General features: G+C 37.8%; 1 protein-coding gene across 1 annotated transcript; it reads right to left on the bottom strand.

Moving 5' to 3' along the window:
* Positions 1–15,980: 15,980 nt before the first annotated feature.
* On the bottom strand, positions 15,981–16,367 carry LOC116889259 (actin, alpha skeletal muscle-like). Its single transcript, XM_032890406.1, has one exon. It carries the CDS (start codon positions 16,302–16,304, stop codon positions 15,981–15,983), a length of 324 nt encoding a protein of 107 aa, XP_032746297.1. The 5' UTR covers positions 16,305–16,367.
* Between the last annotated feature and the right edge of the window lie 6,626 nt (positions 16,368–22,993).

Genomic DNA, 22,993 nt, shown 5'->3' on the forward strand with positions numbered 1-22,993 from the left:
AGGCAGTAAAAGAGAACTGGCTTTCCATATCAGCCAGGATTAGAGAGCAGAAAAGATGAACAGCACAGGAAACAAGGTTTGCCTGTGTAGTTTTGTCCAGCATCATTTCTAAAAGCAAGGCTGAGGAATCCAAGGCCAAAGAGTTATATTTTCTAGGTTGCCAGGGAATCCAAAGACCTTCAGTTTACAACAAACAAAGAATTATTAGGTTGAAAGAAATTGATGCCAATTCCACCCTTTAGTAGAATGGTAGCTAACTTGTCAGAATGCTGCATATCTTCTCAGCCATTAAAGACTTCTGAGAAGATTAGAGTATTGCATTCTGAGAATGAAATATCACCTTTAACACACTATTTCTGAGTCTGTTCTTTCTAATAGCTAATTTAACTTTCTAGTATGTTTTGGAGATATTTTCCTTCTTTTGTGGAGTTGGAGAATAGCTAATCAAAATGTTTAATGATTCCTTCATATTCCAAGATAACATTTTAAAAATTATTATAACAGAGTAAAACATCTCATGAATTAGGTATTACGATTTACATGGAAAAACTATTATTCGGTTCTGACCCAGCAGTGTACTTTACATATTAGTAATGACCTTATTTTATAGAAAAAAATCCAAGTCTCTTAGAAGATAAGCAGCTTGTTCAATTTGTTAAATGAGGGTACAAGTAATTTCTCTCCAATACTTACCACCTTCATCCTTAATAAAAATTTATCAGTGAATAGGGCTAAGTCTGTGACTGACTGCAGATTTAACCATGTAAAATAATGACAATTTTGCAACCCACAATCCAGAGATTTTCTTATGAAATGGAATTCTTCTCCTAATGACTGGGGATGAGTCAGACATTTTTATGAAAATTTAACAGCCTTCCTAGTGATTAAGTATATTTGTTTTTCACATATGTACAATGTAGACATTTCTTAATGCTTGTTCCTATAAATGCAAATCCACCCCTCAAGTTACCATTTCATATACAATAAGATGACTATAATAGAATAGATCAATAACAAGAACTGTAGATGAGGGTGTAGTGACAAAGCAAATCTCAGTACATTGCTAGCAGGGGTGTAAACTGGTGTAGCTACTTTAGACAGCAGTGAGCAAGTCTCCCAACAGCATACCATCACCATGCAACTTATCAGTTCCAACCTTAAATATATACTATGTGTCTAAAGAAAAAAACCCTGTATAACATTTTCCCACCACAGTATTCTTTGTAATAGTCAAAAGGTGGAAATGTTCAATATGTCCACCCTGATGAACAAGTAAATGAAATGTTGTATAATAACAAAAGCTATTTAGTGTCTTAGTAAGGCTTTCTGTTTGATAGAGTACCATATCCAAAAGTAACATTGGGAGAAACATGGGGTTTGTTTCATTTTATGAGTTGCATTTTGCCATCCAGAGAAGTCAAGGCAGGAATTGATGAAAAGGCCACCAGGGAATAATGTACACTACTAGTTACATTGCATACTACTAGTATGTAATGTTTACTGGATTGTTCCCTTCTGACATGCTCAGCTCAGCTTGCTTTCTTATAGCATCACAGGATGCTCAGGGACAGCGCCACCCACAGTGGATTGCTCCCTCCCACATTAATCAGTAGTTAAGAAAATGTTCTAAAGACTTACATACACATCCATTTAGTGGAGGCATTTTCTCAGTTGAATGACCCTTGCCCAAAATGACTCTAGTTTGTGTCAAGTTGACATAAAACTAGCAAGGACATTCAGATATGAGCAGTGATATACTTCTCAGCACATACTACTCACATAGATAATATTTGAAAGCACTATGCTAAATATAAGAAGCCAGTCATAAACAAACAGATGCTATGTGCACAGAGTAGAAAAATATGGACAAATTAAAGTGTATTAGGGATTCTCTAGATCTGGGAGCATGGGGTAATGGTGAAGGGTGTCTAGTTTTCTTTCTCATTCATGAGAAATTTCAAAGGCTGATAGATATAAAACTTGATATATGCCTAAAAACTTTAAATTGTACACTTTATACAGGTGAATTTAAACTATGTGAACTGTATATCAATAAAGATATTTATAAAGGATCCTTTCTTATCTTTACTCCTACTAAAGCTTATTAATATTAGATAACTTGATAAGTTGCCAAGCAATAATGTATGAGTTTGTTTGTAACCTCAGTATTTTTTACCATAGTCAGGTGTTAGATATAAACCAGAAAATTAAAATAAAATATTTCTTACTGGGGAGAAAGAGTGTACGCTTAGATTACAGAGGCAATCCTCCAGTAATGCCAAGATATACTCTGGCCATCATATTGTGTTGCCAGTATAAGTTTACAAAGGCAGGGGAGATGGAATATTTTCTTTTTTACAAATTTTCAGCCCATTCTGACAGCTTCATGCCTTAGACTGTTAGACATAGAAACTTAAAGTAGTTTTCCTTGACCCAGTGGCAGCAAAGTAATAAGTAATGCCAAGAACTGATTTTAAGAAGGAAACTTCATCTCCAGGGAATTAGATCACAGAGCTGGCCTAACAACTCCCTCATTCCTCAGCATGTATCCCAGACATTTCCCAAGTATAGAAAACAATTCTCATGACTTTATCTTATCAGCCCAGCTACATCCCCTTGAACACCAGGTCCTCTTCTTGTTCTTAAGAATACTCAGTTGATTTCAGCCCTGAGTTTGGTTATTTTCTGCCTTCTACTCCTCTTAGGTATATTTGTTTCTTTTTGTTCTAGAGCTTTCAGGTGTGCTGTCAAGCTGCTAATGTATGCTCTCTCCTGTTTCTTTCTGGAGGCACTCAGAGCTATGAGTTTTCCTCTTAGCATTGCACCCATTGTGTACCATAAGTTTGGGTATGCTGTGCCTTCATTTTAATTAAATTCTAAAATGCAGTTAATTTCTTTCTTATTTCATCCTTGACCAAGTTATCATTGAGTAGAGTGTTGTTCAACTTCCATGAATATATGGGCTTTCTGTCGTTATTTGTTGTTATTGAAGACCAGCCTTAGTCTGTGGTGATCTGATAGGATGCATGGGATTATTTCAACCTTCTTGTATCTGTTCAAGCCTGTTGTGTGACTGATTATATGGTCAATTTTGGAGAAGGTACCATGAGGTGCTGAGAAGAAGGTATATTTTTTTGTTTAAGGATAAAATGTTCTATAAATATCTGTTAAATCCATTTGGATCATAACCTCCGTTAGTTTCTCTAAGTCTCTGTTTAGTTTCTGTTTCCATGATCTGGCCATTGATGAGAGTAGGGTGTTGAAGGCTCCCACTATTATTGTGTGTGGTGCAATGTATGCTTTGAGCTTTAGTAAAGTTTCTTTTATGAATGTGGGTGTCCTTGCATTTGGAGCACAGATATTCAGAATTGAGAGTTCATCTTGGTCGATTTTTTTTGGATGAGTATGAAGTGTCCTTCCTTATCTTTTTGATAGATTTTAGTTGAAAGTTGATTGACCTTAAGCTGTATTACAGAGCAATCATGATAAAAATATTGCATGGATTGATACAGAGACAGGCAGGTAGATCAACGGAATAGAATTGAAGACCCAGAAATGAACACATACACACACACACACACCTATAGTTACTTGATCTTTGATAAAGCAGCTAAAACCATCAGATGGAAAAAAGATAACATTTTCTACAAATGGTTCTGGATCAACTGGAGGTCAACATGTAGAAGAATGCAAATTCACTTTCTTCAAAGGTCAGGTCAAAGTAAATCAAAGACCTCCAGATAAAACCAGATACACTAAAACTAATAGAAGAGAAAGTGGGGGAAGAGCCTCAAACACATAGACACGGGGGAAATTTTTCTGAACAAAACAGTAATGGCTCATGCTCTAAGATCAGGAATCAACAAATGGGACCTCACAAAATTGCAAAGCTTCTGTAAGGCAAAGGACACTGTCATTAGGACAAATGGCAACCAACAGATTGGGAAATATCTTTACCAACCCTATATCCAATAAAGGGTTAATATCTAAAATATACAAAGAACTCTTCCAGAGAACCAAATAATTCTATTAAAATGGGGTACAGAGCTAAACAAAGAATTCTCAGCTGAGGAATATCAAACGGCCAAGTGTTGTGGTTTGCCCTGGAGTTATCTGTATTTTGATGGTAATTCCACTGTTCCAAGGACAGCTGCTCCTTGTCCCATACTCAGGACTAGGGTGACTTCACCGGAACCTTCTTCCTATTTAATTTGTAAAATACAGGTGAGGCCTGTCATTGGATGAGAAGGAAGGATGGGCAGGAGAAAAAGTTTAAGGGAGGAGGAGGAGAGAGGAGGAGAGGGCACAGTAGCTGCGGGACAACATGGAAGCTGATGTTAAGATTCCATGCTGTACCTTTGCAGGCTGTTATGAATGTTCTTAAGGGATGGATGGGTACAGGGCTTTGTATGTTTAGGTGGGCAATTATATCTTATCAATTAGATCAAAGTTTGTTGTCTCGTATGTTCTTTCATGTGTAGATTTAAGTGTAAGGGATCATGAGGCGGCTGCTCTGGGCTGCAATGGAGTTGGGATATATGTTTCTGGCATGGAAATCTGCCTTGGAACTAGATAGGTAGAGAGATTGCTGCCAGGCTCAGAGAAAGGCCTTTGGCAGTGTGATATGGGATGGAGTAAAGCAGGTAAGATGCTTTGCTGACTGAGACTTAAGATATCTAGCAGATATCTTGGGGCACCGCAGTGCCAGATCTAGAATGGGTAAAAAGACTGTTTTATTTTTTTATAATTTTACAACATACAAGAAGCACCTAAAGAAATGTTCAATATCCTTAGTCATCAAGGAAATGCAAATTAAAACAACTCTGAGATTCCACCTCACACCAGTCAGAATGGCTAAGATCAAAAACTCAGTTGACAACAGATGCTGGCAAGGATGTGGAGAAAAACACTCTTCTATTGTTGGTGGGATTGCAAACTGGTACAACCACTCTGGAAAACAGTCTGGAGGTTTCACAGAAAATTGGTCATTGTACTACCTGAGGACCCAGCTATACTACTCCTGGGCATATACCCAAAAGATGCTCCAATATACAACAAGGACACGTGCTCCACAAAGTTCACAGCAGCCTTATTTATAATAGCCAGAAGCTGGAAAGAACCCAGATATCCTTCAACAGAGGAATGGATACAGAAAATGTGGTAAATTTACACAATGGAGTACTACTCAGCTATCAAAAACAATGACTTCATCAAATTCATAGGCAAATAGATGGAACTAGAAAATGTCATCTTGAGTGAGATAACCCATTCACAAAAGAACACACATGGTATACACTCACTTATAAGTGGATGGATATTACCCCAAAAGCTCAGAATACCCAAGATACAATTCACAGGCAACAACCAGCTCAAGAAGAAGGAAGATCATGCAAAGATTTTACCAGATCAGTGTACCACAAGCCACTCAGTGTAGCAGGTATGGGGAAGGGAAGAGATTTCTTATTTGTGAAATGGCCCTTCTCTCTGTGTTAAATCTCCAGTTGATGGCATTCACATAAGCATATGCTTATAGCACAATCCCTTAGAAATAAAATGTTTCATACTGGAAGAGAAAAAGCATTCACTAATAATGAAAGTTTACAATAAAGTCTATTTGGTTAATCTTGGGATAATGTGGAACAATATTTATTATTATTGAATGTTCTTGACGCCCCTCTCATGGATCTTTGAAAATGCATGTTATTATTGTAGGCCTGAGTTCCTCTACATTTCTTTTCTAAGCAATTTCAAGAAGGTACTGCTTTTTGTGTAATGGCGTACTTTGGTTATCAATGACTTAGAGTAAATTTCAATTAATTAATGGTTAATATATCAATTCAAAGGGTTGTTACAAAGATTTAAAATGGAAAAAGTAAAGGACATACTGTAAAACCTAAAGAAAATTACAAAGCAGCCTGTAAGATACCCCCTAATGAAACTCCCCTGCAGAGGAATTACATCAGTTAATCCTCAACCATCCCCACTGTGGTTTTATGACCTAGTTACACCCTGTCCTTAGAGCCCCATGACTAACAGGAGGCAGTCTCATGGCTTGCAGGACTGCCAGAGGCTTTGCATTGCCCAGAGAGGTCACCAGAAATAATGTAACCACGATGTGGACCAATGAAGTCAAGGGGCGGAAGAGCCCAACCAATCCTCATATGCCTCAATGTCCCCCTCTCTATTCCTATGGCTCTTGTGGTTTTTGTGTTTAAAAGTAGCATGAATCTTTAGGGGGGTTCTTTCCTTCTGTTCCGTCTGAAGGCTGAGGAACCTCAGCATGCCGGAAATCAAATTATTAAACCTCTTTCTGGTTGCATCGAATCTGGTTTCGGTGGTCTTTGAGGACGAGTGGATCTTTGGTAGTGGTCCTTCGGGTCCAACAATACCTGAATCCTTTACAAGTAATAAAACAAACATAAGCTTAGAATTAAAATCCACAATATATGTTCATTATCATGTGCTTTATTATTAGACACAAGCAAACATAGTTGGAAAAGTATGACTCTGTAGTTCCAGGATGGGCATTTTATATATCTGTTTAGACTCTTTCCTGCTTTCAAAGCCTACAACTCTGTATAATCTGTATTTCATATTCTGAGCAGTCTAGCCTTTTACTTTCAACTTTATAAACAGTGGTGTTTAATCTTCATTGTCAATTTAATTAGGTTAGGAATAACCTCGGAGACACACCCATGCAAATCTCTGTGAAGCTATCCTCCAGAGTGGTTTTTAAATGAGAAGAGAAAAGTCAACCAGCATGTGAGTGCACCTATGCTGTGGGATAGGGTGCCAGATTGAAGAAGGATAAAAGAGGTAAATGAGCTGAACATCATCAATTACCTCATGCTGCTTCCAGTTCACCAGCTGCCCCACTGCTTCTAGCCTTTACCACCACAGCTAGAGCCATCATCACTGCCTATTCTTTCCCAGAAGGAAGGTCTATACCTTCTTACTGTGAGCTAATTAATGCCTCCTTTTGTCAGGTGTTTTGCTATAGCAACAAGAAAAGTAACTGCTGCAACCACTGATACTGAGTAGCAATATTGTTGCTGTGATAAACCTCTTATGCATGGTGTGTGTGCCTTTAAAACTGGCTTGTAGGACAAATGCAGAGAAGTTTTGGAGCCCAGGGATAAAGAAGCCTTAGAATGCTCTAAGCAAAGCTTAATAGGCCTTTTCAATAGGCATAGAAAAGCAGGAGGTGCCAGAGGGGAACAGGTATTCTTAAGAGAATTTCCCCTAAAGAAAATTGGGATAGAGGCCATTTGCCTTGCCTTCTGGAAAGGAATCTGCATGCTTTCTGGATCCCCAAAATTAGAGTGAGGCAAAATTTCAATTAAATGAATTATGTTGAACTTGCAGAGGACCTGTCAAGACAATATAGCCTTCACCCTGTGCTGTGATTGATGCTTAGTGATCTTATCCAGGTTTGTAGAGGGAAAGGACAAGTCAGCCTTACAAAAGCATGATGGACAATTTGCTGAGAAAAAGAAGAGGGTTAAATTTTCAAGCAAGGAAGGTGTGAGGTGATAAAAAGATTAGCTCAATTAAGAAGGAACTTCCCTTTGTACAGTGACAATAGGAAGGATGCCCTGAGGTCAATAAGCCACTTACCAGAGGCTCTAACTTATGCAAATGTAAATTCACTCAGAAGAAGAAAGCCTGAACTGAAAATGGTGCTGAAAAAACTCCCCAAGGATAACAGCTCCCTAAGGGACCTCATGAAACTGAAAAGCTTTTATTAGGCAAAACACACCATCAATTGGACAAAGGGTCAACCTACAGATTGGGAAAAATCTTCACTAACCCTACATCCAACAGAGGGCTAAAATCCAAAATATAAAGAACTTGAGAAGTTAACCTCAAAAAAAGCCAAATAACCCAATTAAAAACGGGGTACAAAGCTAGACAGAACTCACAACAGAAGAATTTCAAATGGTCAGGAAACATTTAAAAAAATGTTCAAAGTCTTTAGTCATCAGAGAAATAAAAATCAAAACAACCCTGGGATTCCACCTCACACCAGTCAGAATGGCTAAGATCAAAAACTCAGGTGACAGCAGATGCTGGGGAGGATGTAGAGAAAGAGGAACACTCCTCCATTGTTGGTGGGATTGCAAGCTGGTACAACCACTCTGGAAATCAATGTGGAAGTTCCTCAGAAAAATAGAAATATTTTTACCTGAAGGCCTAACCGCTCCTGGGTATATAACCAAAAGATGTCCCACCATACTATGAGGATACATGCTCCACCATCTTCATAGCAGCCTTATTTGTAATAGCCAGAAGCTGGAAACAATCCGATATCTTTCAAGAGAAGAATGGATACAGAAAATGTGGTTCATTTACACAATAAAATACACAATAAAATACTATTCAGCTATTAAAAAATCATTTACACAATAAAATACTATTCAGCTATTAAAAAATCATTTACACAATAAAATACTATTCAGCTATTAAAAAATCATGAATTTTGCAAGCAAATGGGTGGCACTAGAAAATATCATCCTGAGTGAGGTAACTCAGACCCAAAAAGACATGCATGGTATATACTCACTGATAAGTGGATATTAGCCAAAAAAATACAGAATACCTAAGATAACAACCTACAGACTATAAGAAGTGTAACAAACAGAAATGTCCAAGTGTGTGGTGGTTCAATCCCATTTAGAAGGGGGAAGAAAATAATCACAGGAGAGAGGGAGGGACCTGGGTGGGAGCAAAAGAGAGGAACAGTATCAGGTATGGGAGACAAGGGGACAGGAGAGAAGCCCAGAGGGCTAAGAGATTGAATGGAAATAAGCAACGTTGGGGAGTGGGAGGTGGGGGACCCTCTAGAAAGAGACCTGGGAGGTGAGAAACTCTCAGGACTCTTGGAGGTAACCTTAGCCAAAATGCCCAACATTGGAGAAAGAGAGCTCAGAGAGTCCACCTCTAGTAGACAGACAGGGCCTCAGGTGGAGGGACAGTATTACTAGCCCACAGTCAAAATTCCTGACCCGGAACTGTTCCTGTTTAAAAAAACTGCAGGGACAAAAATGGAGAAGAGACTGCAGGAAAGGAGGTCCAATGACTGGCCCAATTTGGGATCCATCACATGGTTGGGGGGGGATGGCACAAATGCCTGACACTACTATTCTATGTTGTTCTTACAGATGGGAGCCTGGCATGGCTGTCCTCTGAGAGTTCCTACCAGCAGCTGACTGAGACAGAAGCAGATACTTACACTTATGTATTGGACTGAGTCCAGGAAGCTGAAAGGGAGCAATCTCATGGGGAGACCAAGTACAACTAAGCCAGAACCTGAGAACTCCCCAGAGGAATAAACTACCAACCAGGAGCATACAGGGCTGCTCTGAGGCCCCTGGCCCATATGTAGCAGAGGTCTCCCTGGTTTGACCTCAGTGGCAGAAGATGTCCTTAATTCTTGAGAGACTTGAGCCCCAGGAAAGGGGGAGGTCAGGAGGGGATGCACTCTCTCCAAGGCAACGGGGAGGAAGAATGGGAGAGGAACTGTGGGAAGGGGGACTGAAGTGGTGGCAATGACTAGAATGTAAATAAATAATTTAAATTGAAAATGGAAAAAAAAGAAAAGAAAATAGCTCCCTAGTAAAGTTCCATTGCCATGGTCTGTAGAGGTTACCACAGATGTAGAGGCTGGAGTACTTCTCAGGGTGGCAGCAGACATTAGCTGCATTGTCCACATGGTGATGGTTTCATAAGAGTACAAACTGTCAAGACATACTGGAGGCTCATACCAAGGGTCCCCAGTCACTGGAGCTACTCAGTGTGTGGTGCAGGTTCAGGTTTCCTACATGAAGGTCTTGAGATACGGGGTAAAGGCAAGAAGTTGAAAGCCAACTTACCAATGGTGACTGCAAGATGTTGGAAATGCCAATACCGTGGGATTTCCACAGAGGAAAGCTTCAAGCACAGATTGGAGGTGGCTGGACCAGAGGGGCAGGTCCACTTGAACCTGTGACTTGTGTTGTGAGAGGCCAGATGATGGCAGCACAAGCTCCAGATACCAGCACAGAACTTCATGATTTGGTGTTTGCCCCGTTGAGTGTTTTGGTTCAATCATATCTGACTATTTTCTCAGTTTCCTTCTGTAATGGGAATATTTACTCTGTGCCATTATATTCTAAAATCTTAGTGGTGGCTTACAGTTAAGAGATTGCTTTGAAACTTATAAGAGCTTTGAACTTAGAGCAAAGCTAGTGCTACTGCTTTCTTACTTCAAGCCTTTTCCTACCACAATGAACTTCATTGTCAAACCGTGAAGCAGAAAATCCTTCAGTGTGTTTACTTGCTTTTCTCAAGGGTTTTTTATAGCATTTATAATAAAAAATTTAATCAGGAGCTAAGGATGTTACAATGACTGTATAGTCCAGAGATACATTAATCATGTCTCAATTTGTTATTGTTTTAATGTGGGAATTGTTAGTTACAAATTGTGGTTAGCATAAATTTGATCATGATAGGTAAGGTTATTTAGAAGTAAGATAACCTCAAAGAGATAACTTCTTCTCTAAACGTATTTACAAGTTCACAATTCTATTAATTCTAAATAATTCTAGCTCATTATTATTTTAACTGAATAAAGTTTGTATTTGAAATTTATTCAAGTCACCATGACTCTTTTCTATTGGTCTAAATACAATTTGTACAAAATAATGTTATGCAGAGATGAATAGAATTAAAAAGTACAATGTAGATAGAAAAATACACACACATACAAATAAACACAAAGAGAGAGAGAGAGAGAGAGAGAGAGAGAGACAGAGAGAGAGACAGAGAGACAGAGAGACAGAGAGACGGGAGGCAGGCTCATGTGCATGCACTACATGCATAGAAATACATAGGATAAACTTGTTCTAGAGCAGAGCAATCAAGGGCAAAAAGAAACAGTTGCAAATAGAAAGACCATTTGACTGGAATATTTCAGTTAGGCATTTTACTTCTCCTCTACTGAGAGGGGTATATTTGGTGTCTTGGAAGCAGTTCCTAACTCATATTTGAATTGATGGACTTATTTCCCACCATTCTAATTCATATGCTTTTTACTATAAACATTGAATACCATTTGGAATATATAGATTTTGAAAGTAGTGCATACAACTTTATAAAATGTTTACTCTTTCTGGATTTACTTTTTACTTTTCTCTTAATTGCATTATTCATTTTAGACTTTTCAGGTGAAAATATTTCCTTCTTAGGTAATTAGTATTAAGGCCAGAGTCATCCAAGTTGACATCAAAACAGTTCTATAAAATTTATATTTTGCTATAGAGCTGCAATGTGGGAACAGGAGTTGCTGAAACTCTAAATGAACCCACTTTTGACAGAAATACTGACAATTGAATGTCTCCATACTAAGTGAAACCATAAAATTGACCTTTCTTAAGTCAATGTAAGTCACTCAACTATGTATTTATCATTTTCTATGAAGTACGACTCAGCAATATGCTAACTGTGCTAGAAAATAGAGAGGAAACATGGAATGAGTTGTCTTGAATTCCTTTTTATCTGGCTTTTCCTGAATTGCTAGAATCATGGAGAAGGAAAAGTTGAATGGGCATTTATTCCATTGACTTGAATGCATTTGCATTTAATTTAAATGATAGAGGCTGACCTTCTGTTCTTTTTTCAATTACATTACCATTTAACATATTCTTAATATGGCTAAAAATCAAATTACATTTTATGTCTAAGGAACTAGCAATTAACCAGCCAATAAACTGTCTTCTGTTGTTAACACTCGAGTTAACTGTTGTCATGCCACTCTGCTCCTTGATTACAGGTCAGTAAATTTTAATAGCTAAACAAAATGAAATAAAACAATGAAACAAAATTTCAAATCCGAATTAGACTTTTAAACTATGACTACATTTTACAAGTTTCACATTTTGTGTCATCAGGCTAAACTGAATATACTATATTAATATAAACATATAGCTTATAAATAGTATTTAGAGTTTGAATTGAATGAAAGCATTCTTCAAGAGGTTAATAATCATCCTCCTTCAGGTAGTGAGTGTGTAATTGCTAAATATAATACTACACCTGTTTGATAGTTATATACACATTCTGATGACATATTTCCAATTTTATTTTTTATATCGAATTTTAAAACAGAAATACTGAAAATGTAGATAGTTACCACTAATAATAATACTTCCTTGAACAAATAATTAAGGATAACTTTTTGATTATATGTAGATCATACTTAATCCCAAGAACACTGATTACCGTGAAACTAAACCTTTCCTTTAGTTGGGTATAAAGAAATAAGGCTTAAATCGTCTGGGTGTCAATTACAATGCTGAACTCAAAGACTCCATGATTAAACAAGATCAATAACCCAAGAAATGCCTAATTTTAAGAATAATACATACCGGAACTGTTGAATAAATAAGAACTATCCATCTCCAGTAGTCTAGTTAATAATAGTAATAATAATCATGATAATAATAGGTATAATAGTAATAATTTAATAGTTTTGTACAAAATGTCAAATTGGTAGAAATTTTAGGTACTAGAAAAGATAAGTGGCAAAGATATTTAGGATATTGAATTTATTCAATACATTGATAGATTTCTAGGTAAAACACTGACTGGAATCGCACAGAAAAATATGTTTTTAAATTGAAAACATTCAAAATTTAGAGTTGTAAAATTTGTTGTAATATTTAACACCGGACTTTCATAATAAAAATTAATTTATATAGTTGTCTGGTAATCATTAGATTATTTCACATGTGTATATAGATATATATAAAATGTTTTGACCATATTCATTTCATTAACTTTTCTTACCTTCCCACTCCTATTGATCTTCTTCTTCCCAATACTAGCTCCCTTTCTACTTTCATCTCCTTCTACTTTCTGTTGCTTAACACTTTTCCTAGAGAAGCCAATGACTTTATTGGGATTACTTATACAAATATGAATGAAAATTTATTTACAGGAATATAGATAATTCAAAGGTAGCTTCATGCTACAAACAAAGGTAACAACTCACAAAAGCGCCAACCCTAGAGCAATCTCCACAACTTATAGGCAGCTTAACACGTCAGAGTCTGCTCCAAATATCTCATCTTGTCAGTGTTTCCTTATCAGTCCTTTTATCTAGATATTCTTGGGGATGAAGGATACTTGAGCATCAGGAAAGTTTCAGGGACTTCCTGAGATTTATGTGTTTGATTGTTTTCAAAATGAGCCTCTCTTCAGAACTTCTAGAGTCTTAGTATTCTCTCCAAGATGGAACTGTTTTAACTTGGAGGAAATTGTAATAAAATACCTTTACATTTTTATGATCCAATGAGTTTCGTTCACTTACAATGAGCTTTATTTTATGCCAGGTTCAGCATGGCTGTGGGAGAGATGGTGTGAGTTGGTTCCAGCCCCTGGAGTAGATCCAGCAGGCATTGGGTTTTCTCAAGTGTAGAAGTTGCTGTAGAAGTAAGGCTTGTTTGTAAAATAATGAATATATATATATATATATATATATATATATATATATTACTTTATGTTCCTTCTTCAGGGCATATTCTCACTGACAAGAATATTGGGGAATGTTCTCCCTGTCAAGGTTAATGACACCATGATACTCAGAAACAGCACAACTCAGGAAGTGAGAATTTGTCTGGCATTCCTCATCAAGATGAAATGCTGTGACCTCCAGAACAGCCCTTAGGACTGTGGGAAAGAACTCTGAAAACATGATTTCAAGACTATGTAAATCAATATAAGAACTTTTCTTTACAGGACTTTTCAACTATGCAAAATATAAGCATGCAATATGAATTGTATGAAGGACTTCAGGCATGGTTGTCTCCTTCAATTCCAGGAGACAAAGACAAGCAGATTTCTGAGTTAAAGCCTAGCCTGGGACAGAGCAAGTTCTAGGTAAAGAAAAGCTTAGGTCCAGGCCCTGGAAAAACAGAAGCAGCTGCATTAATGAGCCAGTTTTGTTAGAAAGATATTAAGGAAGGAGACAAAGAGACTTAAGGAGTAGCATTCTCAGGGCAAGATCACATCCAGCTAAGCTTATTGTTTGTGTTTTCAGTTGCATAAGAAATAGTCTAGATTTTTTATCTAGAATGAACTACAATTCAGAAATGGAGTGCACACTTGTGATTCAAATCTTGAGGCTGGAAGACATACGGTTTTGATCCAGATCATGAGGAATAGTGGCCATGAAAAGCTTAGCTCCAGAGATGGTGGTACACACCTTCAATCCCAGGAGACAAAAGAAAGCTGATTTTTTAATTCAAGGCTAGCTTGGGACAGAGAAAGTTCTATCTGAAGAAAATATTAAGTTCAGGCATGGCAGCATATGCATTTAATCTCAGCATTCAGGAGACAGAGCCATGCAAATCTGAGTTCAAGGTCTGTCTATAGAGCAAATTCTAGGATAGCCAAGTACAGGCAATGATGGAGTTGAAAAAGAGAAAGAAACAGAAAGCTAGTAATGTCATGCAACAATAGGGTCATGTTCCAACCCCTGCAAGCAGCAGAACTTGACAGCCTCAGCCATGTGGCTCTGTCTTCAGAGTCAAGGTAAGGACATAAAATGCTGATTTATGGGATAATCAAAAGGGAACTTCTGGTAAATGATTGAATTGATATGTAATTCCTAAGGAAGTAGCTTATGCAAAATAAAATACTGGCTTTGGTCTGCAAGAGAGAGCTATCTCCAGCAGACAGTTATCTCCAACAGAACACAGATGTCAGCTTGCACCCATCATGGACTTTAAGTCATTTCTTCTGCCATTCCCAAACCTCTCTTCCTCAGGATCCTCTCTCAATCTGAGCCAGGTCTTCAGCAATATTATAGTAGCATAAATGGGGTGTTGTTTGCAGGAACAGGGACATGACATTAGTGGCCATTCCACCTAATGGAAAAACTGCCCTCCTTTTAAGTCCTCAGAGAGGAAAAAGGCCTCCTCTCTCCTCTAGGACATGATGTTGAAAGCCCTATCTAATGCTGTTACTTATAACTGTTATTTCCTGGGTACAAATGGCAATGTTATGTCTGGATGTTAGTTTTTTCCAAGTCGCTCTATACTAGTTATTTTACTGTTGATAAAATACCATGACTTACACAGTATCAAGTAAGTATCAGGCATGGTGGCAGGACAGGAAACTGAAAGCCTTCATCTTGAAATGCAAGCATCAGAGAAAGCAAACTGGAAGTAGGGTGAGGCTATATACCCTCAAAGCCAGCTGCCACTGATGTACTTTTTTCTAAGAAGGCTACACTTTCTTATAACTACTTTGCAAAGTGACATCAACTGGGGACCAAATGTTCAAATGTTTGAGCCTATAGAGGACATTTTTCATTCAAACCATTACATTGCCCTTATGATTCTTATATTTTTTCCTGCAGCACTTTCTTTTATTTTTCTTTTTACAATGACATGTTCTGGGCCCTAATGTTCTTGAGGAACAGTAGAAAACCAAAGTTTGTTATTTCTTGAAGAATTAACTAGCAAAAAGCCTTACATAAATTAAAAGGATGAATACATGTATAGGTGTTAAAGCAAACATTCCTAACTCAGGGCAAGTAATACCATGATAGACAAGAGAAAAAGAAAAGACACAGAACAGAAACTGGGTCCTAAGGCTCAAACCTTCCCACCCTGTTAGACAGGAAGACCCAAGTGGTAACTTGTGTGCTCTCCAAAGCAACCGAGTGACCAAGCCATATGGACTAAGGACTCATTCAAGTTATGCAAAGGGTATTAAATATATAACTAGGGAACAGTTAACCTGAATGTAAGATCAAAAATCATCAGTAAGTTCTATGATTCAGTGATGATATCAGATACAAACTTCAAGGACAAATTTCTTTTCAAAGATTTATTCCAGTTTCATGAGGCTAGCATGGGATGTGTACATTTACCAATACCAAGCCAATACTTCAGAATCAGCTCATGCACCAGATCCCTGGCACCTGCTCAGTTCATCTAGAAGTATTTGTGGTGGATGATGGAGGGGCCTGACTCCTCATATTCCTGCATGCTGATCCACATATGCTGGAAGGTGAACCTTGAGGCCAGGATGGAGCCACCAATCCAAACCAAGTAGTTGCCTTCTTGGGGAGCAATGATCTTAATCCTTATTCTTCTGGGCGCTAGAGTTGTAATCTCCCTCTGCAACCCATCAGCAATGCTTTGATACGTGGTGGTACCACCAGACAGCACTTTATTGACATAAAGATCCTTGAAAGTGTCCACATCATGCTTCATGATAGAGTTAAAGGTAGTTTCATGGATGCCACAGGACTCCATGCCCAGGAAAGAAGGTTGAAAGAGTGCCTCTGGACAGTGGAACTACTCATTGCTGTTGGTGGCCTGCCCCTTGTGTCAGGGCACCAACAATGGGAGGAAAGATGGTTCTGTGGGCACGGTCAGCAGCAAAGCCAGCTTTTGCACATGTCAGAGCCATTGTTACTGACAAATGCCATGATTTCTTCTTCCATTTTGTTCGATGCATGACTGGGTGAGAGAGCAACTAAAAGACATTCAGGATAAGGCAGCAGAGGATGAGACCCAGCCCCGACGTCCTTTATGTTCTTTATATCCCATCTTCTACAATGCTTCCTAAACTTTGGATTAGCTCATATAGATGTCCCATTTGAAGCAGGGGATTCATCCATCACTTATTCCCGGCACGTTGATTAGTTATGAACGTCTTCAGTAATCCACTGCAAAAGGTAGTTTTTCTGACCAAAGCTGACAGCATCATTAATCTATGGACATAAAAACAATTGTTTAGAAGTCAATATGATGAACACCTCATATCCATTTACCAAAAAAAATTTAAAAATTTAAAAGTGGCTTCTATACTAGGGCCTATTACCTTCTCAGCCATGGACTTTTGACCAGGCTTACAGTACCAGGTGTAGAGTGGACCCCAGACTCAATCTGAATGTAATTGTACACCTCCTTAACTGTGAAGCTCCAGTAGGCACATCTTGTGTGACTGGTCATTATTGTTGCACACAGGCTCTGATGCATTCCTCCAGCAGTGTAATTAGGGCTGTCTAGTAGGTAGGAAACTTCTAGTCCAGTTATAGATAAATTTTTCCATGTCCTGTCACCAGACCATTTGTTGTCTTCAGAGATAAGGTCTTGCTTGCTATCTAGTTCTGGTGGGCAACCAACAGCAGTGACATTGTCTGTATTGTTTGGGGGACCACAGGGAACCCCATTATCTTCAGTTCTTAAGAAAATATGGAGCCCTTGGCACTGGTATTTTCATTTAATAACCCGTGAGTTCTGAGAGCAGTTTATTCTCCAAATTTTATTTCTAAATTTTTTCCTTCAGTTTCAGGTCATTACAGATAGAGAGTAAGAATTGCAGAACATTTTATTATCTTCAAATATATTCTAGGTCATATTTAATTGGAAAAGAACTACTTTTAACATTCTTTATAAATATAGGTTAATAAAGAAAAGCCATGTTTATATTTATTAATGAAACTTTTCAGCTCTTACAAAGAAGCACTTATTTGTGAAAAGGTATATATTGAAAATACAGGCACACACAAAATAAATTGTTACTTAGACTGCCAGTCAACAAAGTAGTGAAATGTAGCTGAATAAAATGTTCACAATAATATTTCTTAACCACATTCAAAGAAAAAAGCAGTGTAGTTTCATCTATGACTCATCAATCTTTTGAGGAAATACAAGAGTAAAAGATAAATCAAAGCCCATGCCAAGTCAGAAAATCTCAGAAATTTTAACCCTAAAATGACATAAAACACAAAAGAGACATTTCCAAGTGCCTCTAATACACATTTTATTAATTAATTTATGAATTAATCTGCTATGTGTTGCTGAAGACAGAATTGAGGCATGGGAACCATTATCCATGTCATGGAGTGAGCACTACCAAGTCATGACTTCAAAGTTAGTTTTAGCTCCTCCAAGACTTCCTAAACGGCACAGCCCGGGAGCTAAAGGTAGGAGGCAGTGGATTGCAGTTCTGTGAAGACACTCTGTTTTCAGCACTAGTTCTGGAGCAAATGTTAATGTCTTCTGTAAAAGTAGGGAGACAAGAAGGTTAAAATGATATTTTCAACAGCTGAAATGTTTTCTAAAGCTTGAAGTGCATGTGATCGAGACAATAAGAGGCCAAAATCAACCCTGGCAAACTCTTTCTGTGTTGCAATAATATCCTGTAATGTGAAGTAAATAAAACAGAAAATAGAAAGACCTTGATCATCCTTGGCCTGCTGTCTGAAATGAGTTCATTACTTGTTATCGTTTTCTCAAATTAAATCACATACCCAACTTTCTCAGGATAAAGATTATTCCATATTTACCACATTTTCCCAGAGATTTCACAGCACAAGGCAAGTAGTTTTGTGCCATTTTCCCATTAGAAGAAAATTATGAACTTTGAACATCACTCTCCATTTGTATTCTTTTAAAGTTAACCTTAACCTTGTACATGTTATTTTGTTTCGTGTCCTTGTGCCTGGTTTTAATCTTAAATAAAGGGACAAGAAATGCTACTTTTTTTTCTCCAAAGGGAAAAATATCTGAGAAGCCACGTCAACACACCCAAATCCCACAAAGGTTTTATTCCACTTCAATAACATCTCCTACTTGTTAGGAGCTTTGATTTGAGCTAGCAAGGTTATCAGATTGTGTGTCTATTGTCCTGTTATGACTTCCTGGGCTGAGATCCTGCAGCAAACACTACGGATGGGAGGTTTTGTTCAGGCAGCCGCCACAAGAGGTAGCTGAAGGAGGGTCTGTGGAGAGGACAGGGTCACCAAGCTGTCAAGGCCTTCCCAGTGGAGGAGTTGTTGCAAGTGCTGCCTACAATCGTTCTAATCAGTGCTTCAATGTGCTGACCTTAGAGCCAAATCCTGCCAGTGTCCCAGAAACAGGGACCAAGACTCTATGCTTTGTCTTCCGAAGTGAATTCTGAGGATAGTCACCAGAAGAAATAAAAGAAAAGAGGGTGAATAGGAAGTGACAAGGGAAACCATCAAATTATGCATCAAGGTGAAGGAGCTCAGGACATAGTTCAGCATAGAGCTATTTTGGCCTCAGACTAAGATTTAATTTCAGTGCAATATGATTATCTTTATTTTGAAATGTTGACGGGTTCTGAGAGAGAACTGACTATTTTGAGATAGAATCACCTGTTCTGAGTAAAAGAGGAGATTCCTAAAACAACTGTGATTTTTATAGTATCAAATAATTCTATTTCTTTCCACCTTCCCTCCTTTCCACCTTCCTTTTCTTCTTTACTTCTGTGTTTTTAAATTTTAAAATACTTATCATTTTTGTGATTGTATGATTGTGTGTGTGTGTGTGTGTGTGTGTGTGTGTGTGTGTGTGTGTGTGTGTGTGTGTGATGTGTGTAGTTCAGAGGACATTTTGCAAGACAAGTCTTTCCTTCCACTCTGGGTTTCAATGGAACTCAAACTTAAAGTGAAACTTATGCTCAGGTCTTTATGCTTCCCTGACAAGTATTTTCATACTTGAACTGTGTAACTTGCCTCCTTCTGGTTTTCTTGTTTGTTTTGTTAAGGTCTAGTCTCATGTTACTCAGAATAGCCTCACATTTGCTATGTGAGGATCAAGATAATTCTTGATCCTCCTGCCACTATCTCACAAGTGCTTTTACCACCAAACTCCACTTTAAATTTGTTTTCTCTACCAAGTTAGCTAAACACAACTTGTTAGCATGATATGCTTTGCACGGGTCACGTTTTGCTAGAATTTCTCTGTGAACTTATTTTCAAGCAGTTGCCACCTAACGGTGTTTTCTAAACTCATATCTAACTTGTTCAAATGCTTTGCCCAGATCATGGTTACCACGCTACTGACTAAATGAGACAATTATGTAACCTCTGACTTGAGAATTCCAATATAACTGATAATATATAATAAAAGCCATAATTAGGCCTGGTTTCTCTAAAATTATCCATCTAGTTTCATCCCTCATGAGGCTAACTGATGAAATTTCTGATTCATGGAAATAGGGAACAGCTCAGCTTCATAAAAAATTGAGACAATAAAAGGTAACCCACTACCTGCCTTAGCAAACATCACTACTTGCTAACAAGGATGTGGGAATATATTAGAGCCATTGTCTTCTCTTATTTTCCTTAAAAGCCAATTATTGGGATGAAGAAAGAGAGTGGTTTTGGAGGGAGAAGAGAAAGAACATTGTATGTTGATGTAAATTCTTCTTTTTGAAAGCTGCAACATGAAGCAAAAGAATATGCATGACATTTAGCCTAGTTTTATGACCCAAATAATTTTTCATTGCACAAAAATAATACATGAATAATCAGAAGTGAAGGCTGAAGAGATGGCTCAATGATTAAAAACACTGGCTAGTCTTCCAGAGTCCAGTTCCCAGCATGAAATGGAAGCTGACAACTTCAGTGACTGAGTATCTGACACCATTTTCTGTCCCTGTGGCTATGGTATGAGCATGTGCACAGACATGCATGCAGTCAAAGCACACACACCACACACACACACACACACACACACACACACACACACACAAACATATCAAATAAAAATAAGTGTTTTTAAAGAATAGTGATTTCTGGGAGGATTGCTGTATGTAAATGGTTTACATTGTAAGAAACAAGTAAACATAATGCAACTGAAACTCTTCTGAGATGTTATAAGACTGAATTTAAAAAAAAAAAAAACTTTTAAACATTAACCCCAGATGTCTTTGAGAACTAAATCTATAAGAAACATCTTTGAGAAAAATATGATTTATATTTTACTCTTCTTTCATTTGAACACATCCTGTTTTTGTTGCAACTGTCTAAGAAAATTTGCACCCTTGTAACATACTTAGGAGTGACAGGAGCCTAAATCCAAAGTACAAGCTTTTATTTAGTAGAAACATCAAGCCCTGCTGGACAGCTGAATGTTGCAGAGTTCCTTTGTAGCCTTAGGTAGTAAAAGAGGATCTTTAGAAGTACTGAACATGTCACCAGGCACCTGAGAGATGTCTCTTTTATTCAAACCTAGGGTCAACTTCAGTCATTGTGGAGGAATTTAAAGCCTTCTCTTCTTTTCACAGAATTGACCATGGGGAGCAAGAAGAGGCAAAGAATTCCAAATAGCAAGAACTAACTTTATATAGTATGATTACAGCCTTTAAAATATAAAGGGCAGTATGGCAAATTCCAGTTACTTTAATGAAAAAGATTTGCAATTAGCCCCAGCAAGTCTATTTTTTTTTAGGTACCTCCATCAACTAGAAACTCCTATCGATGAGTTCTTCCACTCAGATCATTGGAAACTGACAATGATACCAGTGAGCCTAAGGTTCTGAAACATGATGAAAGCCTTTTCAAATCTGTCCCCCAACCCAAAGAAAACTGGAATCACTTCAGAGTCATTTGAACGTTGAACCCATTTCATAACACGTGAATGCTTTAAAAAGGAAAGATTTGACAATGTAGCACAAAATATAAATTCTTCAGTTAAACAATTCCATGAGCAGTTAGAGTATTTTGTAAATATATTCAGACTATAGCATAGATATACTGTGCATCTACAAAGAAAGTGCTTCAGGTCATTCATAAACCACATAAAATAAGGAAAAGAATGAGAGTTTTCAGGACAGAAAGATGTGTGCAGAGTTAACTGCAAAAAATGATTCTTTTACACAAGTGTATTGAAATATACATAGACCAGTGGTACAGAGTACCATAAGTGAATTATTTAGAACTTTTTCAAATATCTCTAATAAACATACCCAGTGCTGGTCATTCTGCAGTACCTCACAAAGACACAACTGCAACCACTCCAGTGCTTTGATTTTGCCCCGACAACACATTTATTTGTAGGAAATTGTTTCAGTTACTTTGCTTGTTGCTGTGATCAATGACATGACAGAAGCAATTAAGGGAGCAGTGATTTATTTTGGCTCACACGGTTTCAAGGGTAGAGTCTAGCATGACTAAGAATGGCTCCATGTGTTCCAATAGGTTTGTGTTAGGTATGGTTTATTCACAATTTTTCTGGATCAAGAAGGAGAAAGCTTGGGTTACAAGTGAGGTTGGGTTACAATAGTCAAAGACCTCTCCTAAGAGTCTCACTTTCACCAACTATGCCTCCTTCTCCAAAGATTTCGCATCCTTCTAAATCAACCCTATCAGCTGGTGACCCAAACATGTAAATATGTGAACCTGTTGGAGTCCTTTCACGTTCAAACCATAGCCCTTAGTTATGTGATATGATTAGAGTGTTTCTATATCTTAGTCAGTAACTGACAGTCAGGTGTTTTAGCAAGAAGATATTGGAGGTCAATAACATTTAGTTTATTTCCAAATATTATTTTTATTAGTTGTTGTTGCAGGTAGTCTCACTACCTGTGAACAATTAAACCTTCTTAAAGCTGTGAACTCTAAAACAGCCTCCCCAGTTGGAAAGTTTACCTCAGTCACTAGTAGTACTTTTTGTTTCCTTTCTGGAATATTACTTTGAGTATTCAAGAATCATTGTTAAAACAAATGTATATATACTTCATTTCTACTACTCTGCACACATGCATATATATACACCATATCATATCACATCATATAATTAGTTGTACTTCTTTGGATTGCTCATATAGATCAGCCTCCCAGATGCAGGAAACTTTGTCAGAAGGGGTGGGGGTAGAAAGAATATTAAGTGCCGGCAGATGAGAAGTAGAGCAATGTGATGCTGACTTCTGAACGTGCCATGACTGTTGCACCCCTCAACTCACAGCGTATGTGGTTACCTGTACAAGAATTGCACTAGATCCAGTAAGTCAAAATTTCAGAAGGAATGTGGGAGTGGACCTCCTCAGCCTCACCCATATATAAGGAGCTATTATTGATGGCTATTGGGGTTGGGAAATTTACTTTCCTGTGGGGGCATAGACCTTGGTAGGTTACTCATAACCTAGTGAATGTCCATATAACCATGTGCATATGGGCAGCACTAAT

Source organism: Rattus rattus, chromosome X (assembly GCF_011064425.1).
Source record: "Rattus rattus isolate New Zealand chromosome X, Rrattus_CSIRO_v1, whole genome shotgun sequence".
Taxonomy (NCBI): Eukaryota; Metazoa; Chordata; class Mammalia; order Rodentia; family Muridae; genus Rattus; species Rattus rattus.